Source organism: Bactrocera dorsalis, chromosome 5 (genome assembly GCF_023373825.1).
Source record: "Bactrocera dorsalis isolate Fly_Bdor chromosome 5, ASM2337382v1, whole genome shotgun sequence".
NCBI lineage: Eukaryota > Metazoa > Arthropoda > Insecta > Diptera > Tephritidae > Bactrocera > Bactrocera dorsalis.
In genome coordinates, this window is record NC_064307.1 from 35042601 (window position 1) to 35060205 (window position 17605).

At 35.9% G+C, this 17605-nt stretch overlaps 1 protein-coding gene across 3 annotated transcripts in view; it reads left to right on the forward strand.

Annotated features, from left to right (window-relative positions):
• Positions 1-17605, forward strand: part of LOC105221817 (neuropeptides capa receptor) — a 157258-nt gene that overhangs the window by 10777 nt on the left and 128876 nt on the right. For 2 of the 3 annotated variants that reach the window (XM_049459234.1, XM_049459236.1), the window contains exons 2-4: positions 1074-1224; positions 14042-14132; positions 14359-14558. The exons of the other annotated variant lie outside the window; for it this stretch is intronic. In XM_049459234.1, the coding sequence (XP_049315191.1) occupies positions 1074-1224; positions 14042-14132; positions 14359-14558 (442 nt within the window). The remainder of the gene's footprint in view (positions 1-1073; positions 1225-14041; positions 14133-14358; positions 14559-17605) is intronic. 3 annotated transcript variants of the gene reach the window in all.

Sequence of the window (17605 nt, forward strand, 5' to 3'; positions counted from 1 at the left end):
AGTGTTTTTGCTCGCCGTAATGATAATGAGCATTATTACATGCAGGCATGAGTAGGCGAATTGAAATAATTGTCTACTTGCAAAACCATAATATATCCTTTTGAATGCCTTATTACATGTTTTAAATGCTCTTGCTTGCTAGAAATTGCTTCCTGGTCTTTCTTTTCTGTGTGCTTTACCTTTCAAACCCACTGGGAGTCATTATTATGTCTACCATGATAGACTAATGGTAGGAAGTAGGCGGAAAACAACAAATGTTTGCTGTTGAATTTTCTAGATCACAAAATTGTACTTATGTGATGCATAGCTTTTGATACTTTAAGGCAAATGGACTTGTGCGGTATATACATATGTACATATATGCAAATGTATGTGTACATTAGGGTGTTCGTTATATTCCAAGTTCTTCAAATCCAAAACAAACTGCAACATACACATTTTTTTTAAACGCAACAAGCATCCAATGTTGTGCATGAAATGTACATTTAGTCATAGAGGACACCATGTCGTATGCGCAACAGAGAATGTATATGGTAAAACACTTGTAGAAATGCTCCGGTCATTTGATGTACAACTTTAACTGCGTATAAGTTTTAATTGAATATTTTTAGCAAAAAATCATCCAGAACCTTTTTGTGGTGCGAAAAGTACTGAATTAGAAAATCACCTTTTCAAGGATATAGATTTACTTAGATAATGCAAAATATCAAAAAATCCCAGATTATGCACATGGGAAAAATAAATTTATTAAAGCACACTGTAAATTGCAAAATCAGAGTTTTTTACTTTGAAACTAAAAAAACTAAAACTTCAGAGGCATTTGCAACAAAATACGGAAACAATTTGGAAAATAAATGACACCCTAATATATACATATTCTCCAAACGCTTCATATACATATATTGCAATGATTTTCAGTCTACTCACATGCCCGTGAATTCTTTTAATTCTTTGTCTTTGACCGAAATAATAATAATGACTTACGATTGCCCTTATGTATAAGTAAATACATACTCATATAGTAGCAAGATAATAATTGTTGCGCCCTTTTGTTCTCTCTATACTTCTTTCAGATTACAATAATTTTCGGTGGAATATTCATAACCGGCATGCTGGGCAATATTCTGGTGTGTGTGGTTATTATACGCCATCCAACAATGCACACGGCAACGAACTACTACTTATTCAGCCTGGCAGTCTCGGATTTAATATACCTGCTCTTTGGTAAGTGGATAGGTTAAAAATGGTTTTCAACTTAATTTATACAAAAACCCTTTAAGTATAACTAAACCATAATTAACAGTATTTTATTTACCTATATTACATATAATCCAAACTACAATAGTTGATATGGCGCAATGTTACTCATACGCCGTGTCGTCCTATTATTAATTACCTTTGGTATAGCTAGGCCTTTGGTTATAGATAGGCTTTCCTCAAATAGCTGATTATCAAATCGCTCAATTGTGGTAATTAATTTGTGATTAGTGTGATTAAAGTTTCTAAACGAGCGTTCAGCAGAATCAATTTAGAAAGACAGAGACAGACAATCATTATGTCCGCCATGTTACTAAAGCTAAACTGTTGAAGCCTTGAAAACTAATTGTTTTCTTTATTTTTATAATAGTGATAGACAGCTAAACCTCGAATAGTTAAACATAATATATCAGTGTATGTGAAGAGGTTTATTTATCTTTAGATATTGTTGATAATACTGTGTTTGTCGAACTTAATGATGCTTTTTGTTTATGTTGGAGTATTCTCATTAATAATAAATAATGATTTTATTTCAATCACATACACTTTCTTTATGATAATTTCCTATTCATTTCTGACCGCGCATTGGTTTCGTTTTGTAATAACTTAATTTATGCGTTAATGTCTGCTCAACTAACTTACTTCATTTAGACGATTGTTATATTGTAAAAATCCCACGAAAGCGTTTACATTTCTTCGGAGGAATCAAAATGAATCCTGAATTTCATAAATGTTGTATAAGGTGTGCGCGACTGCTAATAAGTTGAGCTAAACAAGAACCCAGATTAATACCATTTGCTATACCAATGATTTGGACCGAGCCAAAAGATAATATAAGTGATTTTTAATTCTTAAAAAGGAAGAGCTATCATGAAAAAACTCAGAGAGTTTTGGGTTCCTAAAAGAACACGTGTCTGAACACTCGAAAATCCTCACACACTTCGACCTCATACCGGATCAGGCTCATTCTCTGCCCGTATACTGGCGAGGGAGTTGTGGGTTGGAAGAAGCCGTTGCAGGAGAGGAGCAGTGAGTTTCTTTACGGTTGAGTCAAAACTTGGGGAGAAAGTTGGTGGAGGAGTTTACTACGAAAATTGTAAAGCTTCGTGCCAATGCCCCCGCATCCTCTTGTGTTCTACTAAATATTTCCTACAAGTTTGTCATGAACATTTTTTCTGTAGCTCTTGTCATTTACGAGGTATAAACAAAAAAATGCGAAATTCGTGGAAAAATCGGGTATAGAGCCCCATACTACCTCGCCCGTGTGAGTTAGGACTTCGTTGTACTAAGCACTTTTGTAGAGTGAACTATTCTAAGAAATATGCGTCTAAAGTTAAAGCGATGCCATAAAATACCTCTGATCTGTAGGAATTTGAAGATAAAACTCACGATTGTATGTATATTTTCTATGGAAAATTTTTACAGGTCGTGGTCCAGTTAACGGCTAAAATTTTCAGGGAATTTTTTAGGGTATTTCCAAGAAAATTTCGTGACGGAACTAAAAAAATGAATAGTTAAAAAAAAACCCTAACGTATATATTTTTTACACAATATTCTGCATTTAGCTCGCCAGTCGGAAAATACGTTTTCTTGGACCGTTAACAGTGAATCTCCATAATGGCGATAATATCAGCAGTTTCCAGCTTAAATAGGCCAAATTTGTTGGCCAATATTTTTGACAAGAAGTGGACTGCGGGATTTTATGATATATTTACTGTCTCCATGCACCACAGCCAATTAAAAATCGACTTACGCCGAATAACCGGCCGAGGTTAGGAACTTATTGAATCGCCATTTTAGTGCAGTTTAATACCAGTATAAGAAACAAATCTTTAACTTCATCTACAACCTGTATAATGCTTACAATACAAAATTAAGTTGAAGCTTTTTGAAATGAGAAAAGGCAAAGACATGAAGACCCAAAAGTCAAAGCATTATAAAGCATAGCTGAACACCAAAACAGCTATTCAAATATAACTGATTAAAATTGTCTGCAATGTGGATTATTTGAATTTAAATTTTAGCTACGCATACATTTAAACAATTTATGCTAATATCGAAACAATGCAATTATGCCAACTGACAAAATATACAAATGCATGACAATGCGACAACACGGAGGCGAAGTAACAAAATTAACATAACATAATAATAGGCGTTGTTGCCACGAATTGTGCCCTTCGGAGACGGCAGACACATTCCAAAAGTAACTTCACATACACGTCACTTCACATATTCGACTCACACATACATACAACCATTTCATTTCGTCTAAGTGCGAAATAATTATGTAAACTCACCACAAGTCGTGCATAGGGTAATTAGGGCTAACGGGCGGCACGTTTTCGACAAACCCGCAATTGTCTACGTATTTAAAACTACAGGGACACGTTTTGAGAGGAAATACTTTAAATACAATTACTCCGACGAGCAGTTAATGCAAACGAAAATTGTATTGATATACTATGTAACGGGTGATTTTTTTGAGGTTAGGATTTTCATGCATTAGTATTTGACAGATCACGTGGGATTTCAGACATGGTGTCAAAGAGAAAGATGCTCAGTATGCTTTGACATTTCATCATGAATAGACTTACTAACGAGCAACGCTTGCAAATCATTGAATTTTATTACCAAAATCAGTGTTCGGTTCGAAATGTGTTTGTTCGACAAATTTTGTTCAGCGATGAGGCTCATTTCTGGTTGAATGGCTACGTAAATAAGCAAAATTGCCGCATTTGGGGTGAAGAGCAACCAGAAGCCGTTCAAGAACTGCCCATGCATCCCGAAAAATGCACTGTTTGGTGTGGTTTGTACGCTGGTGGAATCATTGGACCGTATTTTTTCAAAGATGCTGTTGGACGCAACGTTACGGTGAATGGCGATCGCTATCGTTCGATGCTAACAAACTTTTTGTTGCCAAAAATGGAAGAACTGAACTTGGTTGACATGTGGTTTCAACAAGATGGCGCTACATGCCACACAGCTCGCGATTCTATGTCGGACAACAATTCATCTCAAGAAATGGACCCGTAAGTTGGCCACCAAGATCATGCGATTTAACGCCTTTAGACTATTTTTTGTGGGGCTACGTCAAGTCTAAAGTCTACAGAAATAAGCCAGCAACTATTCCAGCTTTGGAAGACAACATTTCCGAAGAAATTCGGGCTATTCCGGCCGAAATGCTCGAAAAAGTTGCCCAAAATTGGACTTTCCGAATGGACCACCTAAGACGCAGCCGCGGTCAACATTTAAATGAAATTATCTTCAAAAAGTAAATGTCATGAACCAATCTAACGTTTCAAATAAAGAACGGATGAGATTTTGCAAATTGTATGCGTTTTTTTTTTTAAAAAGTTATCAAGCTCTTAAAAAATCACCCTTTAGATCGGTGATAACCAACTTTTTATGGTCGCAATTGGAAGAAATTGATCTTGACAACATCTGGTTTCAACAAGGCGAGGCTACGTGACACACTACAATAACGAATTATTGCGAGAAAAGTTTGGAGACTCGATTATTCCATTAAATAGCCTCCAAAAAGTTGTGATTTAACACCATTAAACTACTTCTTGTGAGGTTATTTGAAGTTATTGGTGTTTAGAAATAAACCAGACTCTCTTCAAGCTTTAGCAGTCAATACCAAAATTAGTAAGAAACAGCCTCAATCACAACAATCCCAAAATGACTGTGTTTTCAAAGCTCACATCTTCACGTGGAAGTCACTATTCTTCAGTCGTGACTCCTGTCGTATAATTTTAGTATTCCATAATAACCTTTTAGATAAATTATAATTTACTACCTCACAAAGGTGCCATTACGGGGCTTAAACTTGTGCAATGTAAATTTGCACAGTGATTGCCTGAATGTGTGAATGAATGTTCAAGACGACTTACACTTTCCCAAGGCAATAAATTTCAATAAAGCACTAGTGCTTACGCGCTTTTGTGCTTATTACCTCCGTAAGAAGCCAACGCTTTAATTGTTTTTTTAGGAAATTAAGCAGATTTTTATTGCAACTGCAGGAGCAAGAAATTTCCGTGAATGAAGAAGTGTCAGGCTTTTTTCTTACACGCAGAGTCGAAATGGAATAGTTTGAGGACGTAAAATATAGTAATGAAAGAGTAGAAGAAAGAGGGATTAGATGGTTTCAGGCATTTTTTTCTACTTCTTGGGCGTAATGATTAATTAATATAATTTATTTGTCGCGCAAATAATAAAAACTTTTCGCCGAAATTTCTGGAAATTTAAAAGTTTCCGTATTCTTTACGCTCCTTAAATAATTCGTAACATTTCCCCAGATGAGTTGGATGTGTATGTTACGGACACGCCTTTATGAAGGGTACATCCACGCAGACTGCACTTCATTCACTAACCTTAAATATAGGGAGAGCTGCAGAGCCTAAGGAATCTGACCTAGGCGTTTTTCTTAACATAAACAGAGCATTTAAAATCCGTTGAAAAAACACACAAGTTGCTAAAATCGATTCACAATAAAACTGCCGATAGGAAATACTTTAGCTACATATAGGAACGCCAAAATCAATTGCAGGGAATGGAAAGAAAACACTCATGCTTTCTACTTACACGATCTCGTAAAGACTGCGTGGACGTCTTGTATCGTACATCGTCCATTTGGCATTACAAAACCTGTGTGTCTACGTAGGTAATAACAGCAAGCCAATATAACCTAAGCTAACCTAACCTTATAAAATTTAACTTTTTTAGCAGGTTCCAAATCTATTTCATAATTTAAACTTGGAATGACCTGTGGATTAATTTTAATTATAATTTTTAAGATGGTTGCATTTTATGGAAGACAGCTTTGTTTAGGGATTAATCTCGTCCGCTACTGATTGCAAAGCTTTTGAAAAACCCAAATCTATCATACAATAAAAATAATGCATACCCTTCTGAAATTTTACAATTAAAGCAAAATTGAAGCTTCCTAATTTGTTAATATTAGAATAATTTAATTTACAGATTGAGTAGTCAGTGTTTAATAACATTTAACTGTTTTTATGCCGTGAACAGAAGAAAACATGGGATAGCCCATAAAATATACTTGTATTTATACTTTATATACATGATCATTATAGCAATAATCAGGGTCGTTTTAGCCATATCCATCTGTATGCCCGTTTGTCTGCATATATACGATCTTACCAATCAGTCTTTGAGGTATCGATATGGGGTCACCATAGAGCTGCCATACAAATTGGACGATCAAAATGAAGTTTTTTTATGAAAACCTTTACCGAATACCCGCAGAAATTTTGCACATTTAACAGGTCAGTAGAATAATCTGGACTGTTTTTTGACTATTTTTCATAGAAATTTTTATTCTTCAATACAACTTTTTTCAAATATCATTAGGTATATCGTGGAGTGTATAAACAAATTTTTTCGGATATTTTCGATGGCATCTGTCGGAGAAATGCCTCGGTACATGAGATGGTTTTTTTCACTGGCGAACCCGCTTTCTCATGTTTGGATCATCGGAAACAAAAAACCCAATTTATTTTTAAAAAGTACGTCAGTGGTTATCATCCCTACTAGAATCATGAAAAATGTTGTTAAAGCAAAAGTAATCAAGTTTTTTTTTTTAATTTTTCCCCATGTATTTTTACATAAATTATAAAAAAAATATACAGATGGTAGGGACGATAACCAGACGTTTTGTGAACATTTATAAAAAAAAAAATTATGATGTCCGCCGGTCTAAGAAAGAGTGTTTTGAGAAAAATGCGTTTAAAATTTGAGGTACTGAAAAAGCATACAAAGATGGTCATAAACATTATTATTTTTGGGCCTTTTTCGAAATCCTCCGATGGTAAAGTGGGTTTCTACATTAATTCTAAGGGTGTAAGGGAACAAAAAACGCAAAAAAAAAATTTAAAAAAGATTACCCTACTGACCCCTTAACTACATACTATACCATATAACAGTCATATCAAAAATCAGATCAAAATCAAAATAAATTAATATATATACCCTATTAGACTCTAAGATATGCACTGTCCGTATATAGCGTAAATAACTTCGATGCAGCCGACGTAAACAGTTTTGTATATAAAAGTTGCTCGTCTTCAGGAAGCTTTGGTAGTAAATAGCGGCGAATTATCAATCTACCTTTTGACGCTACATACGCTTCCTCCGGCGACAGCTGCGACATTTCTATCTTCGAATGCAAAATGCTAAGAATGTATAACTCAACACAAGAATATTAAATTAATATAATAAGAAGTGCGAGATAAAGGCAAAGGATTATAGAAAGTGTGGAAATAGCACCAGTTATTAATAAATTGCGCCAAATGCTTAGAACTTTCAAATTAATTAGATCTTGACTTCAAAAATATCTGTTTCATATGCTCGTTTACTAAAAATGTGTTAAGCGCTTTCTTTTAAGTTTTCCACTTTTTGGAAGTTTTAACAAAAGTAATACGCAGAAATAAAATAAAAAACATTTTGAAGACAATAGGCTCTGTAGTCCTCAAATATGAGTACGGTTAAGTAAATCATACTAGAATTGACGTAAAAAAATCAATTTCGAGTTGTGAAACTTTAGCGATAAATATTCAAAAGGCATTCAAATGAAGTTTCTTTCTCACATACAAATAAATACGCATGACATGCACTGTACGTAAGTGTTCACCTTAAAATGACACATATGAATACGGCGTTTTTGTAAAGTGGCTGTTGTAATCTCACTTGAAAGTCATGACGGCGGGATACCGAAGACATAAAGAAGTCGTAAAATTATTCATTGATAAAGAAATTGCACTTAATACAAGTACATACTACACATATACACAAGCTACATATACATAAACTGCTATCAATTTGCATTCCCTACTTTGAAACATCAAACCACTAAGAGAAGGAACTGGTCGCAAAAATACTAGTTAGAGCATTATTGTAACTATTATTATTGTATTTTGAAATTTCTTTCAAAAGAAGCCTATCGAAACTTCAGATTTAGTATAAAACCAGCAAGAATCAAATTTTGTACATCGTTTCGTCCAATTATGACCTAAAATACCGAATTTCTGTGTTTGAAAGGCAAATTAAATTTTGTTGTTGACCTTTGTAACACGCTGATTAGTCGAACAAGCGATTCATACACGAGGGAAAGTATTTTTTTCAGTACATGCACTCATACGTACCTTTTAAAGTTACTGAGAGTGTAGTCGTCAAACCAAATGCTTGCAAATATTGCCACAAGGCGAAGAATAAGAATGTCCAAAGTATACTATAAAAGCTTGAACTTGTTTCTGTACAGTACACTCACATAACATATGAATAATACTTGTACAAGTAGAACATAGTCACATTTACATACTCAGAAACGGGTACAAGTATGTAGGCTTTTACCAAAAGTTGTGCCAACTGGCGCAGCTTTCCGTTTCATGCACCACCATCCGTATATACAGCATATGCCATGGTTTGAGACATTTGGCTTGCTTTCTTATCACGATTTTCTGTTTTTTATAACTTTTGCATACAAGCTGATTTATTTATATTTGAATGCAAAAGATTCTAAAGGGTGATTTTTTAAGAGCTTGATAACTTTTAAAAAAAAAAAAACGCATAAAATTTGCAAAATCTCATCGGTTCTTTATTTGAAACGTTAGATTGGTTCATGACATTTACTTTTTGAAGATAATTTCATTTAAATGTTGACCGCGGCTGCGTCTTAGGTGGTCCATTCGGAAAGTCCAATTTTGGGCAACTTTTTCGAGCATTTCGGCCGGAATATCCCTGAATTCTTCGGAAATGTTGTCTTCCAAAGCTGGAATAGTTGCTGGCTTATTTCTGTAGACTTTCGACTTGACGTAGCCCCACAAAAAATAGTCTAAAGGCGTTAAATCGCATGATCTTGGTGGCCAACTTACGGGTCCATTTCTTGAGATGAATTGTTGTCCGAAGTTTTCCCTCAAAATGGCCATAGAATCGCGAGCTGTGTGGCATGTAGCGCCATCTTGTTGAAACCACATGTCAACCAAGTTCAGTTCTTCCATTTTTGGCAACAAAAAGTTTGTTAGCATCGAACGATAGCGATCGCCATTCACCGTAACGTTGCGTCCAACAGCATCTTTGAAAAAATACGGTCCAATGATTCCACCAGCGTACAAACCACACCAAACAGTGCATTTTTCGGGATGCATGGGCAGTTCTTGAACGGCTTCTGGTTGCTCTTCACCCCAAATGCGGCAATTTTGCTTATTTACGTAGCCATTCAACCAGAAATGAGCCTCATCGCTGAACAAAATTTGTCGATAAAAAAGAGGATTACGGAACACTGATTTTGGTAATAAAATTCAATGATTTGCAAGCGTTGCTCGTTAGTAAGTCTATTCATGATGAAATGTCAAAGCATACTGAGCATCTTTCTCTTTGACACCATGTCTGAAATCCCACGTGATCTGTCAAATACTAATGCATGAAAATCCTAACCTCAAAAAAAATCACCCGTTATCTATATAAAATAAAGTCGTGTTAGTTACATCACTTATAACTCAAGAACGGCAGAACAGATTTGGCTGAAAATTGGTAGGGAGGTAGCTTAGAGCCAGGAGACGGACATATAGGATACTTTTTATCTCTTTATGTCAAAATTTAATACAACTCATAAATACAAAAATTATATTTCAAATCATAAGCATTTGTTCAAAATTCATGTTTGTAGGAATCATTTCAATATTTCATTTCTTCAAAAAAAAAAAAAAAAAAAAAAAAAAACCATAAAAATTACTAAATATAAAAATGTATGTATGTAAAAATGAATCGCCAAAATGTATGTACGCTCATAACTTTAATACGACTGAACGAAATTTGATAATTCTTTTTTTAAAATATTCGTTTAGGTTCAGGGATTATTCGAATAATTGCCGGAAAACCCCTAAAAACAGTCCTTTTCTTTTTCTCATACAAACGAATGAATGTTTGTTCGTTAGTAACGCTAAGAGAACGGCTGAACCAATATTGAGGAAATTTTAAGAGGTTGTTCGTTGTGGATTAAGGAAGGTTTAGAAATAAAAACATCTTATACTTTTCATGAAAAGTCGGCAAATTGGATAATTCCAAAAAGTAACTTTTTTCCAAAAACATTTTTTTTTCAATTTCTGTTTTGTTTTTCAATATTTTGATTTGGAAATTATTTGAATAGTTCAGTCTCGATCGCTTGCTTTTTTATTCCGCTTTACGACAGGTTGTGAATTGAACAATTGAAAATTATTCAGTGAAAACTTTACGTGTGAAAGATCCAGTATTATATGAAGTGGTGGAAATCAATATGGTTCATGGACCTTGCGGACACTACAATCCCTTTTCGGTTTATATGTCTAACAATAAATGCACGAAACACTATCCGCTTGCTTTTCTTTCGGAATCGCAAACTGGAAATGATGGATTTCCATTCAATCGTCGTAGCTCATCAGACGACCATACAACTTAGAGTAGTGAATATCGAAGTTGACAACATATGGATCGTACTATATTCTCCACTGTTGTCTAATTCACATTCTAAACTCATATCAATGTTTAGTATTGCAGTTTGGTGTAATCTATAAAATACGTTTGTAAGTACGTCACCAAGGGAAGCAACATGGCGCTTAATGGTCTTAAACGATACGGTCCATACGTGAACTGCAATAAAGCGCTTTGTAGGATATTTACTTTTGCAATTCATGAACGGTTTCCGATTGTTGTGTGTCTCGCAGTTAATATGGAGATTGGCCAAAGAGTTTATTTCAGCCCAGAGAATACATTACAGCCGGTGGTAACACCGCCAACAACAAAACTAACATTGACGAGTTTTTTTCTCAACTTTCGTCAGTGATCCGCTTACGAGAACATTGCTCTATTTGAAAATACCTTGCATTCATGGAATGCATCGTCGAAGAAATAGTTACGCTGAAAGCAAGACCGAACAGTAGATGGACATTCAGGTGTGTTCTCAACTAATGCATTAGGATGAATTTACACAACCCACCCAAAAAACGATGATTGCTTCTACCTTCGGTTGCTACTGATTAATGTACGCGGCGTATTGCGTACTGTGAATGGTATGGTGTGTGCAATTACAATTGCTGGAACACGATAATCAGTGGAAACAAATGTTGGACGATGCGATAGCTACTTCGAATGCCACTGAAGTTCCCACACTTTTCGCGATAATCATTTCACCATATCAGCCTTTAAATCCGCGTCAATTATGAGATACGAACAAAAATGACATTGTCGAAGACATTTTACATCGTATTCGCTAAAAAATTGGAAATGGGTCAATTCCGTTTGATGCTTCCGGTGGTTTGATATCAATTCCATCTGCGGTTTATCAATTCACGAAAGATGAACTCATCACCAATCTTCGGACATTGGCCAAATTATCTTAACTATGATTCCTTAAATGCACGCGCAATATTAACTGCCAAAAAATACAGATGTTCTTGACTTAAACTGGAAGATTCAAAGTCAAATTCCGGAAGACTTGCGCTCATACAAATCGACCGATCGTCTTTCCATTGAAGACGTCGCCGTGAATTATCCAGTGGAGTTTCTAAATTCTTTGGAGAGGCTTGGTATGCCACCGCATCATTTGCGTCTCAAAGTTTGATCTGTCGTTATTATGTTTTGCAATCTGCAAGCGCCGAAACTATGTAATGGAACCCGACTGATGACGCAGCTATCGAATACAAAGGGCTGAATGCTTGATTCAACGAATTTCTTTGAGTTCCAACGATTTGCCATTTCAGTTTCCAGCGAAAATTGCATTTGAGATGACACTCAACAGGACACAAGGATAGTCGCATAGTGTGTGCAATAAGTTTGGAAATTCTATGTTTTTCACACGGCTAGATATACGTGGCGTGCACACGAGTTGGAAAGCCATCTTTTCTGTACACCGGAACAGAAACCAAAAAATTTTGTTTATCAAGCTGCGTTACATTCAAAAAAAAAATTAAATGATAAATTCAACTTTCTTTTCATTTCAAAACACATAATTTAACGCAGGACAACGGCTGCGGGGCCAGCTAGTATTTATAACTAACCTTTAAGGTTGAAAGTCCCGTGAAAAGTGAATCGACGCACACCACCTTTTCGTCGTTTTCAAAGCTGCCTCTAACAGCACGAAAAGGAGCTGCCTTTATGCCGCGATGTCTGAATTTGGTATCCCTGCAAAACTAATACGGCTGTGTAAACTGGCGTTGAGCAATACCAAAAGCACCGTTAGGATCGGGAAGGACCTCTCCGAGCCTTTCGATACCAAACGAGGTTTCAGACAAAACAACTCTCTATCGTGCGACTTCTGTAACCTGCTGCTGGAGAAAATAATTCGAGAGGCAGAACTAAACAGAGAAGGTACCATCTTCTATAAGATAGTACAGCTGCTGGCGTATGCCTCAACACCCACGCCGCAAGTTCTGCTTTCTCCTGATGGGATAAGGAAGCAAAGCAAAGGGGTCTAATAGTGAACAAGGGGAAGACGAAATATCTCCTGTCATCAGACAAACAGTGGTCGTACTCCTGACTAGGCTCTCAGACATAACCTTGAAGTTGTAATTAATTTCGTCTATCTTGGAGCCAGCTTTAACAAAAACAACAATGCTATTCATTCCGAGTTGCTGCGATCGACTATCCACGGTCTTCGTGTACTTCGGCCAAATATTATCCAATAATGAATGATGGGTTTCAAGATGGGTGTTGCGAATATTACGCTTAGCAGACCGATTATGTTGACCATAAGTTAAGTTCCCACGATAGTCGGTTCTACGTGACCGGAACGTCCTGCTTACTACAACAACAACAACAAACATAAGTTCAACGAAGCACGTGAACCACATTTTTTACGGAACGTGAATACTCGTAATAAAGTTGAACGATTTGTAAACGTTTTTCAGGTGTAAGTCTGAATGTGCCAAACAATACTGAACAATAATGTCATGACAGCTTGACACGACTCGTGCATAATCTGTCAAAAAAGACTATTGAAAAAAAGTACATTTACTTGGATCATCTACCTTGAAGTTTCAAATGAAAACTAAATGGTTTATACTTCCTACTCTTAGCTTTCTTAAAACCATTTAACCATGCGGCTTAAAGGAAACCATTTGGTAAGCATAGACTAATCAGAGCTCCGATTAGGATATGAAACGGGACATCGAATATGTTATTCTTCGGCGAATTACGGCATTGCAGATGTGTTTACACAACCGTTATAATTTTAAACGCAAATAAAACATTGCAATAAAAATATTCAAAAACCACGAAATTTACTTTTCAGAATTACAAAATTTTTTTACGTTACGTTACGACATTTATTGCACAGAAGTTATACCTTGAATCTTTAGCACTACGCTTAGTTGTCTGAAGCCGCCTGGGATTTATTATTTTTCCCGAAAATATTTTCCGCACAAATTTTAAGCGCTGCATGTCAATTGCTTAGCGCGTGATTTACGAGCCCATTGCACTGACCCGCCTTGGGCCGGCGAAAATGCAAATTTTTTATTGATTTAGTTTATTGAATTGCGTTGGCAATGCCAGTGTGAGCATAATTTATGTGAAAACTTTCCAAAATGAATGAATGTTACATGCAGATACATACTTAAACGAGAGTCAAAACAGGTAAAGTTGTAAAATGTTAGGCATTATTTAAATTTAAAGTTCACAAAAGCGCACACGGGAACACTTTTTTTGGATTTATACATTTATCGAGCTTTAATAATTGCTAAATATAACAGAAGAATTTAACAGAAAACTTTATTTTTTCGTTTCCTTCCAGGCTTGCCCGCGGAAATATTCCTCTACTGGCACCAATACCCCTACCTATTTGGACTACCCTTCTGCAAGATACGCGCATTCATCTCAGAAGCGTAAGTAGCCGCCTTTGCGCCTTTGGTACTATCAGTGAAACATTATTGCCGATGAATGTTAAATGTCCGCCTGCGGCATCGTATTCCGCATAACCATTCTTACTATAGATACTTAAAAATATTACCATTCCACTCGTTTCATTGCCTTTGTGTAATAAACTCACCATCATTACTATTATTAAAATTGTTGCTATTGTAATCATTATTATTCCATTTCAATCGACAGCTCGACGTACGTCTCCGTACTCACAATCGTCGCCTTCTCCATGGAGCGCTTTCTCGCCATTTGCCACCCCCTGCATTTGACCGCGATGAGCGGCTTTAAGCGCGCAGTTCGCATTATAGCCGCGCTTTGGATTCTCAGCTTGTTGGGTGCCATACCCTTCGGTCTGCTCACGGATATTCAATACTTGAATTATCCCTTAAGTAAGCATATAATTTATTTGTTCGTGAAAAATGTTGAAGATTTACACAACACTGAGTCTCACAGTATGAATGGTTAAAAATTTACACAACACTGACAGTCACAGCAATCCATAAATATTTGTGCCATTTCATATTAAGCCGCTTTTCTGGTTAAATGGAGAATTTCAATTCAATTATTAAAAAATAGCATTTTGCGCAACATAATTATAACTAAAACTTTTTCTTTCCGCTTCCTAATGCTGAGACTAATATACCGGAGTCCGCGTTCTGCAGCATGTCGCATTACCCTGAAGAGTTTCCACTGTTCGAGATCTCGTTTTGCTTCTTCTTCGTCATACCGATGCTGCTAATAATCATCTTGTATGGCAAGATGGGCGCACAGATACGTTTCAGCACGACACTGCAATTGGGTAAGTAAGAGTTGAAAAGTTTCAGTATTTTAATTTGATGGACTTGAAGTCTGTATGCGCACTACATTGTAAGGAAAGCTTAGTTGACGAGCATATAAACAAGATGTTGTGCTAGGGTACAGTAGCCACCAGAACTTATCCTTACATTACCATATTATACCCAGTGAGTGGTTTAACTCTATTATTGCTCAAACCTTAAAATTTGCTTAGGGGCACTAAATTGTGCGAAGAAAACAGTATCAAAACATTTCCCACTTTAGAAGCACCTTGACGATATATTAATGCTTGTTTTCATTTCTTTCCTTTCTCCAGGCGTTCAACAGGGCTCCATGCACCGGGAATCTCGACATCAGCAGTCACGCAAAGCTGTAATACGCATGTTGGGTAAGTCAAATTCCTTTGCTACCTTATTTTCACAATTTACCCAGAGGGTAACAGTTAAGAAAACAAGCCTTTAATGGAAATGGAAGGAGTATTCTGGTTTTTTGCCATTGATAAAAACAAAACCATTTCATACTTCTCCTGTACCTTTTCTAGTGATTAGTGTATTTATATTAAACAGTACACATAATTCAACAAGTAAAGAAGGGCTGAGCTCGAATGCAACCGAACATTTTATACTCTTGCAATTTGCAACAACAATAAGAAAAAACTTTATGGTATAAAACGTCAACCTGTGGTACGAGATCCAAGAAATTTTATGTATACATATACTATACATACAAGTACGAGTATAACTCATACACTGACAGGCACATAAGATTTGTTAGAAAAACGTAAATCATTACATGTAGTTTATGGAAGTTGGGGTAGCATCGACCAATTTTTATTTATTATTATTATTTTTATTATTTTATTTATTTTTCCCAATACCACATACTATTAACATTGCACTTGATAAAAAAAACTGTTCATCAGAGATCAGAGTAAAGTCATTCGGATGTTCGAAAATCCTGTTCCTGTCCTAGGTATAAAGGGGATAAGTCAAGTTTTCGCTCAATTTTAGTCACAAAGATACACTGTTCTGAGTAAAACACGCTAGCTAATTTTCATTGATTGTGATTGGCCGATATTTGCGGTACAAAGTCAGCCGGAAGTTCGATTATCTTTAAATTAAGTATATGGGGGCTAAGGGAAGTATTGGTCCGATTTAATTCATTTTTGACACGCAGACCTACCATTTTCAGTGAAAAACTATTCCTTAACTTCAATTGTGTACCTCAGGCATTGACCGATATTTTCGAACAAAAGTCAACTACAGATACTGAGGTCCACATATTCGGTATCTAGAGTCTTGAAAAGTTTTGGTTGGATTTGGACAATTTTTGGACAATTTAGAAAAGGTGTCATACTCTAAGGAAATTATTATCTTATTTCGTGATGATAATTACTTCTTGAATTGTGTACTGAAAAGTAAAAGAATCAACTATACATTATTTAAAATTGTACTATATGCAAATTAGGCTTGTTTATTTTCCGATATCGTTCATTTTCGCAACGTAACATAGGATTATGAAAAGAATTATACGTACCAAATTTTGTCAAAATCGGACTATTCGGGGCCCTTGATATGAGATTTCACCAATCAATAGGCGGTGCCACGCCCATCATCCAATTTTTACCCCGGCCCCTATAAAGCCTTGTCATACCATCCCTACGTTTCTGGCGTTATTATTTATTGATTACCTTCCGATTTCATCCATTTTCACACTCTCGGTAATAATTTTTATGATAACTTTATTCAGTTGGTATGGCACTTTATAGGTTTTCGGTTAATGACGATTTGTGGGCGTGGCAATGGTCCGATTACCACCACCTTTTTTCGTGAGCTTTTAAAATTTTATGTGTTTATTTCTATTACTCAGTTTGTACCAATAAAACAGAAAAGTAGGAATTTAAATGGCCGTAGCTTTAAATTTGTGAACACTCCTAAAATAAAGCATATTCTTGTACTTTCACGATTAATAAAAACCCTATGTATTTACGTGCATACCCTTTGTAACAAGCACGAACATAATACATTCAACCGAGTGCAGTCTTCGTTACAATGACGCTTTTATACCTCCATATGTGCCACGAGTGCGTTTCGGCTTTCTCTAAGCAATCCTAAATACTCAAAGACCATGTTTTCAGTGTAAAAGTCGACTGAGTGGCACTTCAGCTCAGCTCACAGTGCCACAAGTGGTAGGCAAGTAGATATGTATGTATGAATATAGTAAACTCGTAAAATGTTTTCTGCATGAGACAGTTTTATTTACATTTGGATATCAGACACTATGTGTATTAACGTTGTGTTCTAATTTCGTTGGAGGTGTTTCTAACTAAAGTTAAATGTCCTTGAACTATTTTTGCCAAAGTGCCAGCATTTTACGCCAGTTATGTTGTAGAAAGGAACAAGATACATTTACGTTGCGTATATATACATAGATATATGTATGTTACATTCGAGAATGAGCTTTCATATATGATATTGCTTGGCGGTCAATAACAAGTCGAAATTTGTACTGGAACAACAACAGTGTTTAAAATTTCTTAAAGGACTTATTTCTGCAGAGCAGTATTAAGAAATCCTGAACTTTCTGGAGAGTATCAGCTTTACTATAGTAGAAAGAAGAAGAATGCTTCTAGCGGTTGGAA